The sequence below is a fragment of the Anneissia japonica genome, unplaced genomic scaffold (assembly GCF_011630105.1).
Source record: "Anneissia japonica isolate Jap-2015-1 unplaced genomic scaffold, ASM1163010v1 scaffold287921_len548085_cov176, whole genome shotgun sequence".
In the NCBI taxonomy this organism is placed as follows: Eukaryota; Metazoa; Echinodermata; class Crinoidea; order Comatulida; family Comatulidae; genus Anneissia; species Anneissia japonica.
Window position 1 is genome coordinate 135,277 of NW_022750794.1, and position 27,881 is coordinate 163,157.

At 32.7% G+C, this 27,881-nt stretch overlaps 2 protein-coding genes across 2 annotated transcripts in view; both read left to right on the forward strand.

Moving 5' to 3' along the window:
* Nucleotides 1–10,301: 10,301 nt before the first annotated feature.
* LOC117121548 (brevican core protein-like) lies at nt 10,302–14,953 on the forward strand. Its single transcript, XM_033266781.1, has 3 exons — nt 10,302–10,424; nt 12,971–12,995; nt 13,700–14,953. The coding sequence occupies exons 1-3, from the start codon at nt 10,416–10,418 to the stop codon at nt 14,620–14,622; spliced, it is 957 nt and encodes a 318-aa protein (XP_033122672.1). The 5' UTR covers nt 10,302–10,415; the 3' UTR covers nt 14,623–14,953.
* Nucleotides 14,954–20,817: 5,864 nt separating this feature from the next.
* Nucleotides 20,818–27,881, forward strand: part of LOC117121546 (neurocan core protein-like) — a 15,753-nt gene continuing 8,689 nt past the window's right edge. Inside the window, exon 1 of the mRNA XM_033266778.1 lies at nt 20,818–20,834. Within this exon, the coding sequence (XP_033122669.1) occupies nt 20,826–20,834 (9 nt within the window). The 5' untranslated portion in view covers nt 20,818–20,825. The remainder of the gene's footprint in view (nt 20,835–27,881) is intronic.

Genomic DNA, 27,881 nt, shown 5'->3' on the forward strand with positions numbered 1-27,881 from the left:
GCATTATGGCCCATGTGCACGTTAAAGAACGCAGTACACTCTTCGGAAAAGAGTAGGGGATTGTCTCCTGGCGTACTGCCCAATTACCACCAAAAGCACCCCACTGGAAATAAGTCTTCTTTTAGACTTTCGTGGGCTATCCTTGGTGTTTACACCGTATAAATCCAATCCAATCCAATAATAATATTTATAATTACAGTAGAACCACTCCTTTGGGACACCCCTAATTCCGGGGACACCCCTATTATAGAGGCACTTTTCGTTGAAACGAGGGGCAATATATCTTTTACCACTACGGTCAACCCCTATTAAGAGGATGGGGAAACTTTTTTTTAAATGGTTTGTTTAACCCCTATTTAGGGACACAATTAAAAAAAATCTCATCACAAATAAAAATGAGAACATATTTTGTATTACAATACATTTAATGTTTTTTAAATAGCAATATAAAAATGGATATCTGTGTTAAATTAATTATTCATAGTAATTATGATACTTTATCCAATGTAAACGTATAGCGTTTTTAGTTGCAATAAGGGAGCATAGGCCCTACCTATTAAGGTTAACACTAACTGTAGTCCACTTCAAACTAATATTGTGAACTTGGTCTTTAATTATACATTCTAGAAAATTATAGTTAGACCTACAACAAATTTCAATGTAATTTTCCCCCCTACATTCAATAAACAAATTTGCTACAAATATCATCAAAGATAATAAGTAGCAGAAGATAGAGCAGCTTTCCAATATAGTGGAATATCCATGCGAAATGCATTGTGGGTACACGGAGAGCAATGTTACCCCGCCCGCACGGCGGCGCTATATATCAATAATAAAGGCACCGAACGGGTTAGTTTGTTTCCTGACGTTTCACCACTTAGTCAAACAGTCAAATTTTACTCAGCTTGCAAGAGGGCGAATGTTCTATCAATTTCAATGCAAATACGCGGAATAATCATTCAGCTACACCCACGAAAGACAAAAAAAAAAAAGACAATGAACAGTAAATAGTGTTTATTTCTATTTACCCTAAAATGACTGTAGAGCAGCATAGCTCAGTCGGCTGAGCTGGTAGTAGGCACTGTGTGCGCTGAACCGTAAATCGTGTTTGTTTCTACTTGCAGACACGCACAAATTTAATGCTAACTTTCAAAATAATTACGTATTTTACAAACAAGTATGTAACGTTTCATTTATATTGACTGATTATCAAAAGCTCGTGCAATCAATTCCACTGAAAATTAGATAGGTGATATGTCATCACCTATTAACACGCCCTATTTTATTAATAACTCAACAAGAGCGTTTTAGACATTAACTAAAAATGTGGACAATTTCCACTATAATACTAATGCAAATTAATAAGCTATAATTATAATTACAAACATAAAAGTATATTTTTACTAGACGATGCACGTTTAAGTCCTAAGAACGTATACAACGATAACGGTTGTAAAACAACCATTTGCTTTGTCGACAAAAATATGAATAATCAATATAGATATATGGACATTTTATCGTTTAAAATGAAAGTCTCTCACGAACCCAATAAAAGTATATTGATGCTCCCCTATAAAGTAAAAATTATTATATTTTAATGTAATTTTATTGTCGTACGTACAAAAAAAAATCGTTTATAGATAGCAAAGCAAACGAATCTTCCGTTTGTTCCTTTTGTATATTGAAGATATCATCCAATATTAGTAATAAGCCAATCAAGGACATTTTGTATTCATCCAGGTAAGTATAAAATATAACTAAAGAGAATAAATCTTTCCAACTGGGTTACTTGTTTATGACGTGACAATATTTCGCGTCCAATCCAGAACACATCGCCAACTGGTCTTCTGTGTCTAAAGGCCGTTCACATGTAAACTTAAGAGAAACCTTGATGGGATTTTTACTCAAGCGAGGGGGCGTATAATACGAATTACGCAACTTCGGTTAAGTAATGACACCGCCGAATCCCCACATCATTGCTCGAAAATTTAGGTAAATGCATTAAAAGACTGTTTAGTTTCTCCTACGTACAATTCCTGACATTCCATCATCATCTTCATCGTCAGCATTATAACCATCATCATATTCATATTTTTTATGTTTTTTTCTTTCCTAAATCATTTAGTATACAGTTAGCTAGTCCTCCAATTGAGACTCCTCTATTCCAAGACCACTTAATCGAAGTACCAGTCTTTAAACTTTAACATACACATTTAACACTTTTTAGTAGCCAGACCAGCTTTTGTATAAACTTTGAGATCCAGAAAATTTGACTTCAGAAATTGGTACAGGATGGTCGCAGTATCATTTCCGCTTAGTAAAAGGTCAGGGTTTGAAGGTGCTATTTCATCATTCAAACAAAGTTTATTTGTAGTAAGCCACTGTTTTATATTTACAGCACCTTATTTTAATGATTGATGGATAACTGCAGATAGATAATTGTTCTTTTCAAGAGGAAGTTAAAGCTACTTCTCCATTTCAGATTGATATAAAAGTGAAAGTACTGTGTTAGCCCATGGAGGTACAAAATTGTTAGCCCAACAATAGATGTTTCATATAGGCATTATAAATCAATAAATCATCATAAAAACAGTATTTATCTAATTATTTTTGTTTCATGTATTTATTTATTTATATATGAAAATTTGATAAGCAACGTAGTGGCTTCTTCTCCTAATCAGGGAACAGTGATAATTCACTGTTCCCTGTTCTAATCGAGTTCAAGTACGATTAAATTTTGTCCAGTTATTGCTGCAGGACAACTTTTTGCTTTGTGGTTGTATCTGAGGAGATCTGTAATGGTGCTGGCATCCTTAAGTATGCTCCATTGCAAGATATGTTGCATGGTCCGATGCTTATTACCACAGTCACAAATGATAGGATTGGTGGAATACCCCATTTCTGTATTGTGACTCTGGAGAGACCTACCCCAGTTTTAAGTCTATTGAGACACTTTCATGTGGTCCAGTTGTTATCGGTTCCAGGAGGAAGGGAATGTGTTCATCAGGTGTTATTTCCACCGCTAAATTCTGTAGTAGATTGGCAAGCCGTTCTTCCCAAAAGGTGATGCGAGCTTCAGAGGGTGTTGATGTTTTATCCAGAAAAAAAACCACGTTAACATCTTATGAACAATGTTTATATGGTTGTATTTCGAGACATTTTTTATTTAAAAAAAAAAAAAATGGGAGTAGTTTAGCTTTTTGTGATTTATTGTTTTTTAATGAAATGTTTTACTGTCTGTTATTTTCTTTGCTGGGATCTGCGGAGGACCAAGGATTTTATCCCTGAGCAGTCCCCCAGGATAAACAATACAGAAAAAAAGAAAGAAAAAGTGTATGTAGTGCGAACATTGTAATGTCTTTATATTAATAATGATTTCATTTGAATTGTACTTTGTTATCTATATTTTCATAAAGTCAATATACCGTACTGTATATGCATAGTTGAACACATTATTTAATTAGGCATTTTACTAATGTACTGCATATTAATATTTCAGGTCATCGATCGTGATAATTACAAACGTAAGTAAAATGTTCCCCCTTTGTGTTAATATAGTCAAACATTATTAGACATACACATTCAGTTAATCAGTGTTTTATTATGATAATAAAAATAATAAATATGTGTATAGGCTTTAGACTTTAAATATTCATCTATACGTGTGCTCAAATAATAAACAAAAATAATGATGCAGAAATAATGAGTTAGTCATAAAAATACCATTATTCTGCACAATCGAAAAATAATATCTAGAAAATAGTTGGAGTTGTGTAATCGTACACAATGAAACAGGACACCATCTGCTTAATAGGAAGATTTAGCAACCTTTATTGAAATAATAATAAAACATCATTTTTATTTCGCCATATATCTAGCATTCTATTCCGAGGTCGCAGTGACGCTTGACGAAAAAAAAGTATTAATTTGCTTATTTTATATAATGATTTGTTGGAAAAATCAAAACATTGAGAATTAATTTTACAAGATACCTAGTCAAAAAGTATATATTTATGTAAACGCTAACGCATACGAATAAGTCATTTTTATTATCATCATGAACATTCTTAAAAAATACATTGGGCGAATCGACCTGAATATGATCAATGATTCATGTATATGTAAAACCTGTTTTCTACTAGGCAATTTTATTCGCCCTATTCGAGAGTGTCGGTTCATGCACACGCGCAATCACATTTCTATAGGAGTGTTTTGGTTTTGCGAAATTAGTATAACAAATTGTTTCTATTTTTTTTTAAAAAAAAGCTCAACCAATCAGAGCTCAGAAAGCGAACCGACGCTTTCGATTAAATAAATAAATTTCACTAGAAAAAAACAGGCTTAAAAGGCATGCTACTGTAGGGCTTGGATTGTCTCGATGTTTTAAAATTTTGATTAATTTAACTGATGTTGAATAAAGCTTCTTGATGTAATTATGTTTAAATTTTTATGTAAATTGTAAGTATAGTGAACGCACCGTCACCAAAAATTTGATGAGGTATCGTTGTCGTAAACTTGCAAAACCTCTTGAATATTTTAACTATGTACCGTACTGACAATATATTCAATAAAACGTTACATTTTGTATTGTTTGTATTCAGATGGTGTTTATTTTATATCTGGTGAAGATAATTATAAAGCTGCAGTCAAATTGTGCAGTAATCAATCCGGCACAATTGCTTCTTACGAGCAGTTATACAACGAGTTTCAACCAAGTCTAAAGAACTGCAAAGAGGGCTGGCTTATCAGTGGAGAAATTGCATTCACGGAACTTAAAGACGCCTGCACATTAAAACCACCAGAACAACGTAGCAATGTGTTTCCTTGCAAAGCATATCTGAGTGGGGTGTATAAGAGACAGCAACAAAAGTATATTGTTGCTCCCCTATAAATTAATTAATTCTATTTCAATGTAATTTTATACAAAAGAAAAAAAAATCGTTTATAGATAGCAAAGAAAACGAATCTTCCGTTTGTTCCTTTTTTATATTGAAGATATCATCCAATATTAGTAATAAACTAATCAAGGACATTTTGTATTCATCCAGGTAAGGCAAGTAAAAAATATAACGTAAGAGAAGTATACATCTTTCCAATTGGATTACTTGTTTATTACGTGACAATATTTCGCGTCCAATCCAGAACACCATGTAAGGGACATACGCCACCTGACTTCTGGCTTTATCCAGCAGGTAATAATATTCGTTTACAGAGTCTCAATAAAGAATTTAACGCATTTTGTTTTGTCCCACTCTCAAAAGAGAACAACTGTAATTACTCTGATCCATTCCCCAATCATCGTGTCGTGAGTGGACGTGGAGAAAGTCGTTACTCTTTAAACTACTACGATGCTGATACTTTGTGCACTAGTCATGGCGCTGAAATGGCAACAAAGGAAGACGTAGAGTACGCCTTAGATTCAGGATATGACTGTTGTCATTATGGTTGGGTCAAAGGTGGAGAGGTACTTCGCCCTATAATGCAATCTAGAAGTGGATGTAGCAGTACAAATCAAACAATCATTAACATGAGTTATAAAAATAAGACCACATATTTAGCAGACGTCTTTTGTTATATGCCATAACGAACAACAAGACTCCGCTCTCGAAATACCAATTCATAATGTGCACAGAACAAATGTTTTATTATATACGAAATATAATAAACATATTGTATATTATTATTATTATTATTATTATTATTATTTTTATTATATAAAATTTATTATATAATTATATAATTATATATATAATAATTATATATAATTTTTTATATTATATATAATTATAAAATCATAATAATAATAATAATAATATAATAATTATTATTATTATTACTATTATTATTATATAAAATTTATTATATAATTATATATATAATAATTATATATAATTATTTATATTATATATAATTATATAATAATAATAATAATAATTATTATTATTATTATTGTGTATTGTTGTATTGGTTAGCATGTATACTATTAATTATTAGTACACAGGAGACACGGTAGTAATATTGCTTGAACAGGGTTATGTCTTTGTCGTGAAAAATTGAAAAAAAGTGCTGATATGCATTATAGTAAACACGTTAAGATGAGAATAATTTGAAACAAATTATTGGACGAAAAAAACACATCTGGTTACTCCTACTCGAGCTGGTATATTATCTGTTTATTAGATTATATACGGAATATTAACAAATCTATGAGAAACTGTACTTCATTAAGTAGAATTACAATATTATTACAAATTTATTGCTTACCCTACTTTCCCTTCAATGCAATGTAATAAGAGAAAATATCAAGAAACGGTACAATTTCATCAATCACTAAAACTACAAAGGCGGAAGTGCAAATAACATATTGATCAAATGAGTTGTGCTGATCCGATCCACATGAAATGGGAAAATTAAGATTGGAAAACGTTGTATCTGTTAGCACACAAGAGATTTTTACTGTATAATATACTCAAACTTAATTTTCATAACAACTATTTCATTATATCAAATGTAGGTTTCACATGCTGCACTTACTATGCAATATAGAGCTATTAATTAAAACATTATTGTTGTTAAACATGTAAGTTAACCAGTTTTGGAATATTAAACTCAAGTTAGTAGCTGGAAATGCAAGTGTTTTAAATAAATAAATTTTGTTAAAATTTTCAAAGGATTTAGAAGGCATAATGATAATATCCAAATGAGTAAAATTTATTTACAAAAGTAAATCAAAATAATAAATTATTGTGTAAAATATTTTTTATGCTTGAAGCGTGCACTGCAAAAAGATGCTATTTTTTACAACTTGTTTGATGATGATTTTAGGACTTTATATATTGACAAACTATAGTAAAAAATTAAATCGTATTATAATAATTATTATAGATAATGCGTAATGCTCAAATTTTGCAGTTACTGTAAATTTAGAAAGGATAAGGTCGAATTCTTTAAATTAAGTTTTTTGTGTTTCTTTTGCTAACCTGCAGGATTTAATGTAGGAGAACGTTTTGTTCTACTTTTTAAACCCTTTTTTTTAAATGTTGTATTTCTATCTTGTTATCTTGTTTGTCTGTATTTTATCGAAATAAATGATGTGATATGATATATCTTTTTCTATCGCCGAAATGAATGATATGACACTAACAATAGTTAGTAATGACTACAACAATTACACAACACATTAACAGATTAACAGTAATTTCTTTACAGTCTCATGTATTAAGTTCGATAATTGGTACATGCATCTTGTTTTTTGTGTAATAAAATTCATAATTATATATTTATTTCTATAATATATGTTTTAAAAAAATACATATATATATATATATATGTATATGTATATATATGTATATATATATATGTGAATATTACTAAGAAAACTATATACTTAAATTGGATTTCCACAGAACATAGTAAATTATAATTTTATTACACACAAAGCTGAAACGAGATATTTTTTAAAACGGCATTTAATTAAACGAGATTTTACAAATATATGTAGAAAAAGATATCTTTGTTAACTTGTGTTAACAAAATTAAATGTAAGTGACAAATTAAGTCTGTTACATTAAAAAAATATTTATCAATATTAAAATTACTTTTTATGTATATATTACTTTGTATGTATATATAAAACTAAAACTATACTATATATATTAAAATTATTTGTATGTATATTATATATATAATATATATATATATATATATATGATTAATAGAACATTTTCTTGCTAATTTACAAAACGTATCTGATAATCAAAACGGATAAATAGTAAAGGGTCTGCAAATAATTGAAATCTTATTTGAATTTTATGAATTAAATGTTATTTGATTTTGTATAAATTAAATTGCATGATTAATCAAACCTTACTCCCCTCTCTCTCTCTCCCCCTCTCTATCTCTCTCTATGATAAGTTCTCGTCTTTTTTTTCACATTGGCATAACCCAATTAAGCAACAGAGGGTATAGGTGGTCGAATGGTTACATCTTTTATTCCACCAAATTTGAAATACCGAATTGGTACGGATACAGGCTCACCGATCAATAATGTTTAACTTATGAATATCATTTTCACTCTTAAAAGATAAGACGAAAACGTTTTTAATCCCGTTTGGGAAATTATTTTCTTGTATACAAAAATTACAATAAAAAAAAATATAATAGAAACTTATAGTCTATAATGAAAACGATTAATAAAATATGCATTAAAATCACGACATATAATACCAATCATATCTTAACATATTCTCTGTTTTACAATATCATTTGCATATAATATTTATACAGTATTATTAATGTGCTTTTTTGAATTATTATTGTTTTTAATTATCCTTTAAAAGCATTGTTAATCGCACGAATTCCTTGAGATATAAATGAATCAGCATACTAATTTGTGCGAACTGAAAGTGATCTAAGTCTGCCACTTACGCTTAATTTTACGACTAGCTATCTCAGCTCTCTCAAATGCTATGAAACTTATCTAAACGCTCGTGATACACTAATTCCACCGACTGCTGGTGCAGACCACCTTTAGGCGCGTTACCACCCCAACATACTATATAGTAGTTCCATGTAGGCTACTAAGAATAGTCGAGTTTTAAAATAACGTAAAAGTATGATATTGCAAACAAGAAATGATTTAAGCTTGCGAAGGCTATACATGCTACGTCATAGATTCTTTATAATTACGATTTGCTCTAGATGTTCCCTATTTTTTCCGAAAGTCTCCTTAAGCCGGGCACCCAAAGTGCGCCCATCGGTGGTCGCCCGACGCGATTTTATGAAGAATGCAACGGCACAACGCACGCAAAGGATCGTATTTAATGACTATCAGCTCAGGCTACTGCCACCGACTGTCAGCGTCCCGCCGTCTATGCTCAAAGGGAGACGAGTTGGATTCGTCGTACGACCGTCGTATGAAGCAGTAAGAGCCCGGCAGCAGTGGTGGCGCCAGAGGGGGCCTTGGGGACATATCCCACGTCAGGGAAGCATAGCCATCCCCCTCCCCGTCAGGGAAGACGAGTAGATCTTGTCGGGGAATAAAGAAATAAAAAACAAAATATGTACATGTAATATTCATTTAGCCACCATTATTGTTTTCATTGAACCATTTGTGTAAACTTTCCATCACAATAATAATAATAATAATAATAATTAATAATAATAATAATATTTCAATGAGATTAATTAAAAATGATTTGCATTCTGTTATGACAAATGCTCGTTTGGATAGCCTCATGATGCTTGGAATACATCGTGATAGGGGAAGAAACCTCGACCTTGACAGTGTGGTTGACAGACTTCATGCAAAATTTCCAAAATGTAGAATTTCACTTTGAAGAATGATTTAAAAATACATCAGGTGGTTACATTGCATACTCTTTGTTTCTTGTTTTATTCAAAATGTTTTTTAATGTTGGAAGCTGATTTCGACATTTGAAAACATACATGAAGTCATATTATAGTAGCTCGATGCCTATCAAATAAGTAATTAATATTCACCATAATTCGTCAAACATCCGTGTTTTAAAAAGATACCCAGTATGAAATAACAAAAACCTGTTTTAGCTACCATGAATTAGTAGTCGTCGATTACATTTACTTCATTACGTCCAAAGTATAGGAAGACTTGAATTTAAATCAATAATTTGAAACTCCTAAATTTTAAGAACACAAAAACCACATATATTACTTTACTTTAGATGAATATATTTTTACAAAGTAATTGCATTATAAGTCCATTGTCAGTTAAACATCTTTTAGGTAACATCTCCCACTCTCTTGGAAATGATTACAGACCATTTGAAGTTGTGAAACAAATTTTTCTTTTTGTAATAATTGGAGAGATAGAAGAACGTTTTAAATATTAGCGAAGTGAAAATTTTAGGCCTAACTGACAAATCAATAAAAATCAATATACTTGAATTTAATTTCTTGGTTTTGTATCGGTACGTCTAATACATTTTGTAATGAATAAACCAATAAGTTAATGATGACAGCCCATTCATTTGTAGTAACCAAGATCGTGCTCATCTGTATAATATTTTCTGCAATATACTGACTCGAATATAAGTGATTACCTTATTGCAGATAGAACTTACAAGATAAAAGACGTTATTCATTTTCTCCATACTTGCTAGACCATGTATGTGCTTGCTGTCTTTTTTTTCTACTTGGGAGTCAGTATTACTCTTGTTGACACAGCGCAGTATGTTATTTTCAAACAGCATGTTTTGCTAGGCTGGAGTCAGGAGCTGAAGATGGTTAATCGCATTCAGTGTCTGTTGGATTGCTCAAGAACAACTTACTGTTTTTCTGTGAATTACAACCATCACGATAATATCTGTCAAATAAACAAGAAAATACGAGAGGACGCAAATGTTGGCGATTTCTTAGCGAACTCTTCAAACGATTACATGGAAAAGGTGAGCAACAAATAATAATAATTGTATAATAATTCTAGTAATAATACTAATTCTACTACTGCTACTGCTATTGCTAATGCTATTGCTACTGCTACTGCTGCTACTGCAACTGCTATTACTACTACTACTAATGCTACTATGCCTACTACTGCCGCTGCCGCTGCCGCTGCTGCTGCTACTACTACTACTACTACTGGTTTTGAGAGTTCGTATTTATTCGTATTTTTATATTTATTTTCAATCAAATCGCTATGCTCCATTCTATTCTGCGTTGACTAGTAGTTCGTGGTATTCGTTCTTTTGTTATTTGCTTCTTATTCACTGCTTTATTTTTTCCGCCCTCTGGAGTTTACTCACTGCTTTATTTGTTTTCGCCCGCTGGGTTTTAATTTGGGCATTTGTATGTTAATTTATGCAACATTCTTTTTTTATGCCTGATTATGTTGAGGAGTAAAGTGGTCAGTTCTACTGTAATCGTTTGAGAACAAGTCTGGAAATAAAAGTGATCGGAATCGAGATTATAGTGTTGTATTTCTGTGTATTCGTGAAACCAACTACTACTACTACTACTACTACTGCCACTACTACTACTACTACTACTTCTACTGTCGCTACTGATGCTGCTGCTACTGCTAATGCTATTGCTAATGCTGCTGCTACTGCTATTACTACTACTACTATTAATGCTACTACTAGGCCTACTACTACTACTACTACTCCTACTACTACTACTATTACTACTGCCGCTACTGCTACTGCTAATGCTATTGCTAATGCTGCTGGTATTGCTACTGTTGCTACTGCCACTGCTGCTACTGCTACTGCAACTGCTATTATTATTACTACTACTACTACTACTGCTACTGCTGTAACTCTCTATGGATGTTACTAGATGAGTTCGGACTTCAATGAATGAGCCAGACACCAAGTAAGCTGGATGTTAACGGTTTTATTCTATACAAAGTGTGAGCCTCCCACAAGACGCAGCTTGGCTAGTCGATGAACCCCCACGAGAGAGCGAGACTCCGCGGGAACATCCCATAATAGAGTCCTTGAAAGTTCAAAGGTTACACTGCTACTGCTACTACTAATGCTACTGCTACTACTAGGCCTACTACTGCCACTGCTGCCGCCGGCGTCTCTGCCACTGTGGCCGCCGCCGCTGCTGCACTGCTACTGTGCGGTGATTTATAGTGGTTGTTTACATTTTTTTTGTAGGGTTTGGTACTCCTATATTCATATGTTCACTTTTATTTCCACACATTTTGATGCTGTAGTTCGAATTTTATGAGGCAGAAAATACCTTAAAAACTAAAAAGTAGTAGTTTCTGCCAGTTCTATGAAAGTGTCATTTGTTTTTCCATTTCTGTGGCTAGAACTGTCAAATGAGGTGAAAACATTTTGAAATGTGTACTTGACAGGATAGATTTTCAACCCTACACTCGAATTCAGTTTCATCTGAGAGAACTATACCGTATTTGTCAAACAGGTTGTAATTTTGTTGAAATGAGGTTGTAATTTGTCTCAGTAAGATTTATTATATAAAAAAAATCTCACTGAGGCAGATCTTGACCATGTAGTCAAGATCACCTCTCTCGTATTCGGTAATGACCATTGTTCAGTCGAAAATTTCTATCAAGATAGACTTTCGAAAAAAAAGCACGATCTATTGTTGCAGATCTTTTCATCCTACAAATTCCTCATCCCAGATAATGTGGAGCGGTTAGCAGTACCGATCTCCGAAAACAATAATGAATAGGCTCAGGGATAGTTTCATCCCTTGTGCCATTAAGCCGGGCACTGACTGGGCCCGACGGTCGTGCGATCGTCGTTCAACGCAGTAAGTGCCCGGCTTTAAGGCATTAAATTTTAGTATGTAAATATATGTTCTGTTTTTGTTATTGTTGTTATTATTATAGGTGTGCACACGGGTTGTGTATGTGTTTTTGTTTGCATTTTGGTCTCAAACGTGGTCTTTTTAATCAATATTAAACTTTTGTGGCTGGAAAAAGAGAAAAAAGTATGAAATCATTTTAAATATGCATTCAAATGAAAAATATCTATTCAAATAGACTGTGTGTTTGAAGAAGTGTTTGAAGATACAATAACTTGTTAACCTACTAGATTCATTTGGAGACCCAGTGTTGCTGGCTCAATATCGAGTGAACGTAGTCTATAAAGATTTAAAAAAAACATCATATACTAAAGATTAATTTTGATGCTTCTCATTTTAGATTGACATAGAAATTAAAGTACTTCGCGAGTCCCACAATAACCATCGTTATCCGCAACGCATTAGTTTCATATCGGAATTATTAAACAATAAATCTGAATCACTGTAAACACAGTTGTCTATTTATATTTTATAAATTTCCTAAATGCTGTGTGTATATAATGCTACCATTGTAATGTCATGTATTTAATGATTTTGCTTGCGTTGCACATTATATAATGTTTCAAAAAGTCATATACACTGTATAATCAGCAGTTAAACGCTTATTTGAGTAGGCCTATCTGACTAGTGTATTGTATATTTGATATTTCAGGTGATCGATCGTGATAATTACAAACGTAAGTAAAATTGTCTACCTTTGCGTTAATATAGCTAGGCATCATCAGATATACACATCCATTTCATGCGGAGTTTCATTATAATAAAAAAAAAATAAATAAATGAATGTATATAAGCCTATAGACCTAAAATATTGATGATGCAAAAAATAATGAGTTAGTTCACAATGAAACATTGCGTTAACAGCACATTGAGTTTTCGAAAATGATAAACGAACATTAATACGTAATCTTCATTGTCTTCATTCGTGCCTAAAGATTCTTGACAAATATATACGAGCAAAATGAATCGTTGACTCACAGTGAAAGGCATGGATGTTCTACGTTGTTACAGATATGTTACTGGGAATGGACTGTCTCGATGTACAGTATTTTAATTTCGATGAATTATTTCTTGATGTTATGTTTCTTTTGTATGTAAATTGTAAAAGTAAATGAACGCACCGTCAACTTGACGTTTACAACCTATTAGAAAGCGCATATTCAATCAAGTGATTTGATTGGATTTGGATAAAAAATCAACGGTATTCGTTATCGCTTTCGTAAACTGGCAAACCATCTCTGATATCTAATCTGAAAGGTAACCATTAATATGAAATTTTATTTCAGCCTTTTGAATAAACACAGAGTTCTATTTTTACTTTACATATCATACTGACAATATAGTCAATAAAACGTAATATTTTGTACTTTTTGTATTTCAGATGGCGTGTATTTTATATCAGGCGAGAATGATTATGAATCTGCAATCGAATCATGCAATAATCATTTAGGATCCATTGCTTCTTACGAGCAGTTATACAACGCTTTTCAACCAAATCTAAACAACTGCAGAGAGGGCTGGCTTATCAGTGGCGAGATTGCATTCACAGAAATAACAGATGCTTGCACATTAAAACCACCAGAACAACGTGGCAATGTATTTCCTTGCAAAACATATCTGAGTGGGGTTTATTGTTACAGAGAATATAAGGAATCAGTAGATAAATTCGACTATTTACCAGCAACCCAACGGATCATTCGACTGACAGATAGTAACTCGAAGAAGTTGATTGCAGAAGATGGTGAGATATGTTGCCGTACTGAATTCAATGGTTTGCTTGCAACACCTCTTCACGTTTACAATAACACATTGTCACTAGGAGTTAATCTTTGCGAAACAGGATGGCTTTCGAGTTGGTTGGTAGGTAATCCATGTAATGGACATACGCCACCAGACTTTTGGCTTTATCCGGCAGGTAATCATATTCGTTTACGGAGTCTCAACGAAGAATTTAACGCATTTTGTTTTGTCCCACTCTCAAAAGAGAACATAAATTACACTGATCCATTCCCCAGTCATCGTGTTGTGAATGGAGACGGAGAAAGTCGTTACTCTTTAAATTACTATGATGCCGATGCTTTGTGCACAAACCGCGGCGGTAGAATGGCAACGAGAGCAGAATTACAGCACGCCTTGGATTCAGGATATGACTGTTGTCAGGCTGGTTGGGTCACAAGTGGGGAGGTTATTTACCCTATAATAATAACTAGAAATGGATGTAGCAATACAAATGAAACAATCGTTAGCTGGGGTTTTAAAAATAAGGCAACATATTCAGGAGCCGTTTATTGTTATATGCCGTAACGTAATATGCAAAAAAGGGTCATAATGTGCGCAGAAAGAAATCATTATAATTTAATGATTATAAAGCTGGGCTTCAGTCAATTCGTAGGTATTTGGAGTATCCGGAAGTAGCTAGAATCTAGATCAAATGATCTTCTTCATGCTTTTGTAATATCAAGGCTAGATTGTTGTAACTCATTGCGATATCGTTTGCCAGCTAAGGATATCTTTCAAAACTTCAGCGAGTTCGGACTGCAGCTACCCGCTTGGTCTCTTTAAGCCCGATCATCACGCCTGTGTAAGGCACCTCATCGGCTTCCTGTAACACACAGTGGCCGACCGTAAGGGTAAATTGCAGGGTATGCTAAGTATTGCCATTGGATGTGACCTCGGCTATGCCTATTACTTTATTATTTAAAATATACAATTTTAATAGAAAAGATTAATTGTACATGGACATAGTAATTCATACTTAAACAATACATTCAATTTAAATGTAAATATAATGACGTTAGCAAATAAATAACAATAATTTAAACGTGTACATAGTATCACTACTACAACAATAAGATTAATATTTTTCAATCTTATCTTATTATCATTTTTATATAGCCGGAGTTAGTTTCGACCTAGGCAAACCTTTGCTAAAAAGGTACACTTTCTCCATCAAAAGGCTTTTTCTATGAATGGAATGACCTGTTCGAAAGCACGAACTCCTGTAGACCAAACCCAGTACCGTTACGATTTTTAATTGTACGGGAAATCCACTCACGAAAAATACATTAGAAAAAGTTGGTCAGGTAAAATCTGCAAAAATGTGACACCTTCCTCTAAATCCGACCAGTCTATGGTTAAGAATTATATTAGAAAAGAATAATACTATAGAAAATGTGTATTTTTGTAGTTAATCTAATTTCTGATAACATCAAGAGTTTTGGTGTTTCTTTTTGTTACCCTACGTCATAACTGAAGATTTTAATGCCATCGAACCTTTACTAATGAAAACAATATGTTTGATTAGAATTTATACAGAAAATAGTAATTAACTTTGTTTTAAAAACCTTATGTAGATTATAGCAGTAAATATATCATTATGATCTAAACATTATACAAAATAGAGTGTTGTATTGCACAAAAATGATGCATATTCAAAATGTGGAAACAAAATAAAGGCAAATACTGTAAAGAAATTACCAAACGGTTAATGTATTTTGTATTTAGAACTAACGATATGCAAACTCCGAATAATGAAAGGTCCCGGCGGCATGATTTAACGTTTCGACATTTTTAAACGTTTGATCTTTATTGGGTCATCTTCAAGAGTTCTGTACTACTTGTTGTTACTAACTAATCTAGAAAAATGAACTATGAGAAATATAATCTCAAAACATGAAGTTATTACCCTCGCGTCTCCGAAAGAGAGGTGAAGGGTGTTGCAATTATAGCGCGTGTCTGTCTGTGTTCGTGTCTCCTTCCGGGCGCAAAACTAAAAAATTACATGACCGATTTACTTCAAATCTTTAAAACATTGACAGTGTTACAACGTGTATCTCGGTCCTCCCTAAATTTAATGTTGATCTGAAGTAAGATGCAAATTAAAATGTTTCCAAATATTTTCGGGCCGGAAAAGAACAAGAGTATGCTAGGCTTCGTTTAGCTAGGTCGAGCCGACATGTGCGAATAGACCATAGATACAATGCCGAGAATTACATTGCATACTCTTTGTTTCTTGTTATATTCAAAATATTTTTAGTGTTGAAGTTGATTTCGACATTTGAAAACATACATGAAGTCATATTATAGTAGCTCGATGCCTATCAAATAAGTAATAAAAATTCACCATAATTCGTCAAATATCCGTGGCTTCCAGAGGGCTTCACCCGATGCAGCCTCTGGCCTCAGCCAAATGAGGCTCGCTTCACTCGCCTAGCCTCCCCACCCCGTCGGTAGTTATATATCTGTCTCTTATACACATCTAGATGTGTATAAGAGACAGATACGTAGAAATGGATGTGGCAATAAAAATGAAATAATCGTTAGCTGGGGTTTAAAAAATAAGACAACATATTCAGGAGACGTTTATTGTTATATGCCATAACGTAAAATGCAAAAAAGGGTCATAATGTTCGCAGAAAGAAATCATTATAATTTAATGATTATAAAGCCGGGCTTCAGTTAATTCGTAGGTATTTGGAGTATCTGGCAGTAGCTAGAACCTAGATCAAATGATCTTCTTCATGCTTTTTACTCAACAAGATACCCAGTATATATGAAATAACGAAAGCAAGTTTTAGCTACTATGAATTAGTAGTCGTCGGTTACATTTAATTCATTACGTCCAAAGTATAGGAAGATTTGAATTTAAATCAATAATTTGAAACTCCTAAATTTTAAGAACACAAAAATTACATATTATTACTTTACTTTAGATGAATATATTTTTACAAAGTCCATTGTCAGTTAAACCTCTTTTTTGGTAACGTCTCCCACTCTCTTGGAAATGATTACAGACCATATGAAGTTGTGAAACAAATTTTTCTTTTTGTAATAATTGGAGAGAAAGAAGAACGTTTCAGACATTAGCGAAGTGAAAATTAATTTAGAAATCAATCAAAATCAATATTCTATAAAAATTCGGTTTCTTCTGGGTTTGTATCGGTATGTCTAATACATTTTTTAATGAATAAATTAATACGTTAATGATGACAGCCCATTCTGCCTGATGAATTCTTGTTGACAACAAGACAAAAATGCCTGCGTAAAAATGCACCATCAACGTATTGGTTTATTCATTAAAAATTATATTAGAGAAACGTAGTTATGTAAACACATATTACGTATGTTACACGAGATTACAACCCCTCCCATTTGATGAATTTGTTGTAACCAAGATCGTGCTCATCTGTATGATATTTTCTGCAATATACTGACTCGAATATAAGACGTGCTTACCTTAATGCAGGTTCTTCTTCTTCTTACCCTCCAATTCATTAGGCCCCATAAAAATAATTATTAGTTTATCACCCTATCAAAGAATGAAAACTGATGAGGGAGGGAGGTTTTTTTTTTTTTGCTTTTTTTTTCCCCGCCCCCATTTTACCGATGATCACAAGTAAACCAATGGTTAGAGACACATACATGAAAAGTCATAAGAATGGAATCAAATTTATATTTAAAACATATGTTTTTGTTGTACCAGTAAGCATATTTGCAAGAAACCCTGAGATTTTCAAGTGAAAAAAGATGGAAAAAGGACCGTGTGAAATGAAAATATATGTTGATTGAAAAGAAAAAAAAAAAGAAAAATTAGATTTTTCCCAAAAGTGATGAGGGAGCGGGTGATAAACTAATATTTATTTTTATGGGGCCTTAGCCATAGCATCCGCCTTAATCATTTCCTCATTCTTTCTACACCATTTAAGGGCTAGTTTGAACTGAGACCTTGAAGTTTTCATGGTATCAAATAGTGGTCCAAATTTAGGTTTACCATCAGACCTCCATAAAAGAAAAGCTTCTCTTGCAATATTATGTAAATGATCATTCCACCCAGGTACATTATAGGATGACATTGTTTTCGATATTGTACCAAAACATATATCAGAGGTTTTAACTAAACCGTTAACAGTATTTTCATACAATTTATCGATTTCATGCACATGACCCTCATTATTGCAACACATATTATTGCAAGCCATTGCATCGCTTTTAAGTTGTATAGTACTTAACAAACAATAAGAAATTTCACTATATAGATTAATTTTCTCATCAGATATTTTGTCCCAATGTACAGAATTACGTTTAATGTTGCAATCATTATTCTGTAATGAAATTGCAAGGGAAAATGATTCGATTTATCATATTATACACAACGGATACGTCACTAATACAGGAATGTATTATATATATATATATATTATATATATAATATATCTATATATATATAAATGTTATGTCGAGCGTGAATTTACTCTACAGCTGTTTCATACCGTAGCAATCTTCAGGAGTGAGCGGATAAGAAGATAATAGAGGTATATATGAGGTTTAGCAGGTGTATATGCTAATTTTGTTACGTATTCTTAAGTAGGAATTTGTTTCTGTGTCTGCATTTTAAAAGCAGCTCTGTTCTTTTGTTTAAAGTTGATGGCTTGTTTGAATAAATTATCTTAAATTTTTATGTAAGGCCGAGATTTGCAGCATTTTGTTTGTGTAGGTCTACTGTATGGCGTAGCTTTGTCAATTATGGACCATTTAATGTTGAATTTGGTGTCTCTTAGAAAGCAACACCAAATTCAACATTAAATGGTTCATAATTGACAAAGCTACGCCATATAGAACACAAACAAAACGCATGCAATCTCTGCCTTACAGAGAAATTTCACATAATTTATTCAAACAAACCATCAACTTTAAACAAAAGAACAGAGCTGCTTTCAAAATTCAGACAGAGAAACAAATTCCTACTCAAGAATACGTAACACAATTAGCATATACACCTGCTGAACCTCATATATACCTCCATTATCTTCCTATCCACTAACTACTGAAGATTGCTACTGCTTGAAACAGCTGTACAGTAAATTCACGCTTGATATAACCTTTCTATTACTATTAAGCTCTGCATTCGCATTGAGCACTATACGTTGCTGATCTTGACAATCATATTTTGTATGTATATGTATGTATAAATATATATGTATATGTATGTATGTATAAATATATATGTATATGCATGTATGTATAAATGTATATGTATATATATGTATATGCATGTATGTATAAATGTATATGTATGTATAAATGTATATGCATGTATGTATAAATGTATATGTATATATATGTATATGCATGTATGTATAAATGTATATGTATGTATAAATGTATATGCATGTATGTATAAATGTATATGTATATATATGTATATGCATGTATGTATAAATGTATATGTATGTATAAATGTATATGCATGTATGTATAAATGTATATGTATATATATGTATATGCATGTATGTATAAATGTATATGTATGTATAAATGTACGCAAAGGATCGCGTTTAATGACTATCAGCTCAGGCTACTGCCACCGACTGTCAGCGTGCCGCCGTTTATGCTCACAGGAAGACGAGTTGGATTCGTCGTACTACCGTTGTATGACGCCGTAAGAGCCCGGCAGCAGTGGTTGCGGCAGAGGGGGGCTTTGGGATATATCCCCCAGTCAGGGAAGCATAGCCCCCCCCCCCCCGTCGGGGAAGACGAATAAATTTTGTCGGGGAATAAATAAATTTAAAAAATATTTATATGTAATATTCATTTAGCCACCATATTGTTTTCATTGAACTATTTGTGTTAACTTTCCATAATAATAATAATAATAATAATAATAATAATAATAAATAATAATAATAATATTTGAATGAGACTAATTAAAAATGATTTGCGTTCTGTTATGACAAGTGCTCTTTTGGATAGCTTCATGATGCTTGAAATACATCGGAGAGAAAGAAGAACGTTTCAGACATTAGCGAAGTGAAAATTAACTTAGAAATCAATCAAAATCAATATACTATAAAGATTCGGTTTCTTCTGGTTTTGTATCGGTATGTCTAATACATCTTTAATGAATAAATTAATACGTTAATGATGACAGCCCATTCAGCCTGATGAAGTCTTGTTGACAACAGGAAAAAAAGCCTGCGTATTTAAAGGCACCATCGACGTATTGGTTTATTCAGTAAAAATTATATTAGAGAAACGTAGTTATGTACACACATTGTATGTTACACGATATTACAACCCCTCCCATTTGACAAATTTGTAGTAACCAAGATCGTGCTCATCTGTATGATATTTTCTGCAATACACTGACTCGAATATAAGTGCTTACCTTATTGCAGATAGAACTTACAAGATAAAAGACGTTATTCATTTTCTCCATACTTGCTAGACCATATGTGCTTGCTGTCTTGACATCCGTCTTTTTCTATTTGGGAGTCAATATTACTCTTGCTAACAACGCGCAGTATGTTATTCTTAAACAGCATGTTTTGCTAGGCTGGAGTCAGGAGCTAAAGATGGTTAATCGCATTCAGTGTCTGTTGGCTTGCTCAAGAACAACTTACTGTTTTTCTGTGAATTACAACCATCACGATAATATCTGTCAAATAAACAAGAAAATACGAGATGACGCAAATGTTGGCGATTTCTTAGCCAACTCTTCAAACGATTACATGGAAAAGGTGAGCAACAAATAATAATAATTGTATAATAATTCTAGTAGTAGTACTACTACTTCACTACTGATGCTAATGCTATTGCTAATGTTGCTGCCACTGCTACTGCTGCTGCTGCTACTGCTACTGCTACTGCTACTACTTATGTTAATACTACTACTACTCCTACTACTACTGCTGCTGCTGCTACTACTACTACTACCACCACCACCACTACTACTACTACTGCTACTACTACTACTACTACTACTACTACTACTACTACTACTACTACTACTACTACTACTACTACTACTACTACTACTACTACTACTACTACTACTACTACTACTACTACTACTACTACTACTACTACTACTACTACTACTACTACTACTACTACTACTACTACTACTACTACTACTACTACTACTACTACTACTACTACTACTACTACTACTACTACTACTACTACTACTACTACTACTACTACTACTACTACTACTACTACTACTACTACTACTACTACTACTACTACTACTACTACTACTACTACTACTACTACTACTACTACTACTACTACTACTACTACTACTACTACTACTACTACTACTACTACTACTACTACTACTACTACTACTACTACTACTACTACTACAGCATTGAAGTACTTATTATTAAAAGTTGAACATTTTAAAAATATCATTATGAGAAAATAATATGAATAAGGTAGTACATTAAATTAAATGTTCTAACTACCTAACTTAACCAGATTGAACGATCAAATGATCGTCTATTGAGAGAAAGATAACATGCCATCCTGTAGTGGTTGGTGAATGACTTGGGGATCATCTTAATAATTAAACACTCACGCATGTGGAGAGCTGAAAGCTAGCTAGAGTGTACTCTCTGGGCTGCGGTACCTCTTGTGCAGGGATTGTCTCAAAAGTTCCGATTTTTTTAAATTTTTTTTTTAAGAAAATGTTTTTCTTGCTAATTCTCCACTAGACAACCGGGCAACATGAGGAGTAAATAGGCTAGCCCGGAGCGGTTTTTACTAGACATTGTACGCCGGGCTAGTACTAAATCGAGCCCTGTACTACTACTACTACTACTACTACTGCTACTGCTGCTGCTGCTGCTGCTGCTGCTGCTGCTGCTGCTGCTGCTGCTGCTGCTGCTGCTGCTGCTCTACTACTTTGCTTTGTCGACAAATAATAGGAATAATTACCATATTTTATCGTTTATAGTGAAAGTCTCTCACGAACCCAACAAAAGTATATTGTTGCTCCCCTATAAATTAATTAATTCTATTTCAATGTAATTTTATACAAAAGAAAAAAAAATCGTTTATAGATAGCAAAGAAAACGAATCTTCCGTTTGTTCCTTTTTTATATTGAAGATATCATCCAATATTAGTAATAAACTAATCAAGGACATTTTTTATTCATCCAGGTAAGGCAAGTAAAAAATATAACGTAAGAGAATTATACATCTTTCCAATTGGATTACTTGTTTATTACGTGACAATATTTCGCGTCCAATCCAGAACACATCGCAAACTGGTCTTCTGTGGCTAAAGGCCGTTCACATGTGAACTTAAGAGAAACCTTGATGGGATTTTTACTTATCCGAGGGGGTGTATAATACGAATTACGCAATTCGGTTGAGTGATGACTCCTCACCTTTGACTTCATCTCAACCATCTGCTTACAAAATAGGGAGCTTTCGATTTGTGCCACGACGCAGCGCTATAACGGAATCACTCATGCGTGACCATCCTACCTGGCGTCCTACGTTCTCTGCATACGTATATTTGGCCAATCGACGAGGTGACCTTATAACGTTCTCGCATGCGCAGATGACTTTTAGTAACGTCATTACATTCTACGTCCGACCGTCGTCATGCAATCGAAAGCTCCCTTTTATCCAGAATGTCAACATCCTTGGTAATGAAAGAATGCTATGTTCTATCCAAATGTGTATTCACCGCCGAATCCCACATTCTGAGCTTGCTCGACAATGTTGGTACATGCGTTTAGAGACTGTTTAGTTTCTCCTGCGTACAATTCCTGACATTCCATCATCATCTTGCATTTTTTTTCTTCCGTAAATCATTTAACAGTTAGCTAGTCCTCAAATTGAGACTCCTCTATTCCAAGACCACTTAACCGAAGTACCAGTCTTCAAACTTTAACATACACATTTAACACTTTTTAGTACCCAGACCAGCTTTTGTATAAACTTTGAGATCCAGAAAATTTGACTTCAGAAATTGGTACAGGATGGTCGCATAATCATTTTTCGCTTAGTAAAAGGTCAGGGTTTGAAGGTGCTATTTCATCATTCAAACAAGTTTATTTGTAGTAAGCCACTGTTTTATATTTACAGTACATTCTTTTAATGATTGATGGATAACTGCAGATAGATAATTGTTCTTTTCAAGAGAAAGTTAAAGCTACTTCTCCATTTCAGATTGATATAAAAGTGAAAGGGAAAGTACTGTGTTAGCCCATGGAGGTACAAAATTGTTAGCCCAACAATAAATGTTTCATATAGGCATTATAAATCAATAAATCATCATAAAAACACTATTTATCTAATTATTTTTGTTTCATGTATTTATTTATTTATATATGAAAATTTGATAAACAACGTAGTGGCTTCTGCTTCTAATCAGGGAACAGTGATAATTCACTGTTCCCTGTTCTAATCGAGTTCAACTACGATTAAATTTTGTCCAGTTATTGCTACAGGACAACTTTTTGCTTTGTGGTTGTATCTGAGGAGATCTGTAATGGTGCTGGCATCCTCAAATATGCTACATTGCAAGATATGTTGCATGGTCCAATGCTCATTTCCACAATCTCAAAAATGATAGGATTGGTGGATTACCCCATTTCTGTATTGTGACTTTGGAAAGAAAAACCCCAGTTTTAAGTCTATTCAGACATTGTCATGTGGTCCAGTCTTTATCGGTTGCAGGAGGAAAGTGTTCATCAGGTGTATTTCTATCGCTAAATTCTGTAGAAGATTGGTAAGCCGTTCTTCCCACAAGGCGATGCGAGCTACAGAGGGCGTTGATGTTTTATAAAAAAAAACCCCAAAAAACACGTGTGTATGTATTGCGAACATTGTAATGTCTTTATATTAATAATGATTTCATTTGCGTTGTACTTTGTTATTCTATATTTTCAAAAAGTCAATATACTGTATATGCGTAGTTATTATTTAATTAGGCATTTTACTAATGTACTGCATATTAATATTTCAGGTCATCGATCGTGATAATTACAAACGTAAGTAAAATTTTCTCCCTTTGTGTTAATATAGTCAAACATTATTAGACATACACATTCAGTTAATCAGTGTTTTATTATGATAATAAAAATAATAAATATATGTATAGGCTTTAGACTTTAAATATTCATCTACGTGTGCTCAAATAATAAACTAAAATAATGATGCAGAAATAATGAGTTAGTCATAAAAATACCATTATTTTGCACAATCGAGAGATAATATCTAGAAAATAGTTGGAGTCGTGTAATCGTACACAATGAAACAGAACATCATCTGCTTAGTAGGAAGATTTCGCAACCTGCATTGAAATAATAATAAAATATCACTTTTATTTCGCCATATATCTAGCATTCTATTCCGAGGTCGCAGTGACGCTTGACGAAAAAAAAGTATTAATTTGCTTATTTTATATAATGATTTGTTGGAAAAATCAAAACATTAAGAATTAATTTTACAAGTTACCTAGTCAAAAAGTATATATTTAAGTAAACGCTAACGCATACGAATAAGTCATTTTTATTATCATCATGAACAGTCTTAAAAATACATAGGGCGGATCGACCTGAATATGATCATTGATTCATGTATATGTAAAACCTGTTTTCTACTAGGCAATTTTATTCGCCCTAATCGAGAGTGTCGGTTCATGCACATGCGCAAACACATTTCTATAGGAGTGTTTTGGTTTTGCGAAATCAGTATAACAAACTGTTTCTATTATTTTTTTCAAAAAAAGCTCAACCAATCAGAGCTCAGAAAGCGAACCGACGCTTTCGATTAAATAAATAAATTTCACTAGAAAAAAACAGGCTTAAAAGGCATGCTACTGTAGGGCTTGGATTGTCTCGATATTTTAAAATTTTGATTAATTTAACTGATGTAGAATAAAGCTTCTTGATGTAATTATGTTTAAATTTGTTATGTAAATTGTAAGTATAGTGAACGCACCATCACCAAAAATTTGATGAGGTATCGTTGTCGTAAACTTGCAAAACCTGTTGAATATTTTAACCATGTACCGTACTGACAATATATTCAATAAAACGTTACATTTTGTATTGTTTGTATTCAGATGGTGTTTATTTTATATCTGGTGAAGATAATTATAAAGCTGCAGTCAAACTGTGCAGTAATCAATCCGGCACAATTGCTTCTTACGAGCAGTTATACAACGAGTTTCAACCAAGTCTAAAGAACTGCAAAAAGGGCTGGCTTATCAGTGGAGAAATTGCATTCACGGAACTTAAAGACGCCTGCACATTAAAACCACCAGAACAACGTAGCAATGTGTTTCCTTGCAAAGCATATCTGAGTGGGGTGTATAAGAGACAGCAACAAAAGTATATCAGTGAATATAACAAATCGGTAGATACATTTAAATATTTACCAAAAACTCAACGGATCATTCGACTGACAGATAGTAACTCGAAGAAGTTAAATGCAGAAGATGCGGAGATATGCTGCCGTACTGAATTCAATGGCCATCTAGCAACACCTCTTCACGTTTACAATAACACATTGTCACTAGGAGTTAACCTTTGCGCAAAAGGATGGCTTTCAAGCTGGTTGGTAGGAAATCCATGTAAGGGACATACGCCACCTGACTTCTGGCTTTATCCAGCAGGTAATTATATTCGTTTACGGAGTCTCAATAAAGAATATAACGCATTTTGTTTTGTCCCACTCTCAAAAGAGAACAACTGCAATTACTCTGATCCATTCCCCAATCATCGTGTCGTGAGTGGACGTGGAGAAAGTCGTTACTCTTTAAACTACTACGATGCTGATACTTTGTGCACTAGTCATGGCGGTGAAATGGCAACAAAGGAAGAAGTAGAGTACGCCTTAGATTCAGGATATGACTGTTGTCATTATGGTTGGGTCAAAGGTGGAGAGGTACTTCGCCCTATAATGCAATCTAGAAGTGGATGTAGCAGCACAAATCAAACAATCATGAACAGGAGTTATAAAAATAAGACCACATATTTAGCAGACGTCTTTTGTTATATGCCATAACGAACAACAAGACTCCGCTCTCGAAATACCGATTCATATGTGAACAGAACAAATGTTTTATTATATACTATATTATATATATATTATTATTAAATAAAATTTATTATATAATTATATATATAATAATTATATATAATTATTTATATTATATATAATTATATAATAATAATAATAATAATAATTATTATTATTATTATTGTGTATTGTTGTATTGGTTAGCATGTATATTATTAATTATTAGTACACAGGAGGCACGGTAGTAATATTGCTTAAACAGGGTTATTGTTGTCACCATATACGTCTTTGTCGTGAAAAATTGAAAAAAGTGCTGATATGCATTATAGTAAACACGTTAAGATGAGAATAATTTGAAACAAGTTATTGGACGAAAAAACACATCTGGTTGCTTCTACTCGAGCTGGTATATTATCTGTTTATTGGATTATATACGGAATATTAACAAATCTATGAAAAACTGTACTTCAATGCAAAGTAATAAGAGAAAATATCAAGAAACGGTACAATTTCATCAATCACTAAAACTACAAAGGCGAGCAGTGCAAATAACATATTGATCAAATGAGTTGTGCTGATCCGATCCACATGAAATGGGAAAATTAAGATTGGAAAATGTTGTATCTGTTAGCACACAGGAGATTTTTACTGTATAATATACTCAAACTTAATTTTCATAACAACTATTTCATTTTATCAAATGTAGGTTTCACATGCTGCAATTACTATGCAGTATAGAGCTATTAATTAAAACATTATTGTTGTTAAACACGTAAGTTAACCAGTTTTGGAATATTAAACTCAAGTTAGTAGCTGGAAATGCAAGTGTTTAAGATAAATACATTTTGTTAAAATTTTCAAAGGATTTAGAAGGCATAATGATAATATACAAATGAGTAAAATTTATTTACAAAAGTAAACCAAAATAATAAATTATTGTGTAAAGTATTTTATATGCTTGAAGCGTGCACTGCAAAAAGATGCTTTTTTTTACAAATTGTTTGATGATGATTTTATTACTTTATATATTGACAAACTATGGTAAAAAATTAAATCGTATTATAATAATTATTATAGATAATGCGTAATGCTCAAATTTTGCAGTTACTGTAAATTTAGAAAGGTCGAATTCTTTAAATTATGTTTTTGGTGTTTCTTTTTGCTAACCTGCAGGATTTAATGTAGGAGAACGTTTTTGTTCTACTTTTAAACCTTTTTTTAAATGTTGTATTTCTATCTTGTTATCTTGTTTGTCTGTATTTTATCGAAATAAATGATGTGATATGATATATCTTTTTCTATCGCCGAAATGAATGATATGACACTAACAATAGTTATTAATGACTACAACAATTACACAACACATTAACAGATTAACAGTAATTTCTTTACAGTCTCATGTATTACGTTCGATAATTGGTACATGCATCTTGTTTTTTTGTGTAATAAAATTCATAATTATATATTTATTTCTATATATGTTTTTAACAATACATATATATATATATGTATATGTATATGTATATATATATGTATTTATATGTATATATATATATATATGTGAATATTACTAAGAAAACAATATACTTAAATTGGATTTCCACAGAACATAGTAAATTATAACTTTATTACACACAAAACTGAAACAAGATGCTTTTTGAAACGGCATTTAATTAACAAGATTTTACAAATATGTGTAGAAAAAGATATCTTTGTTAACTTGTCTCTTATACACATCT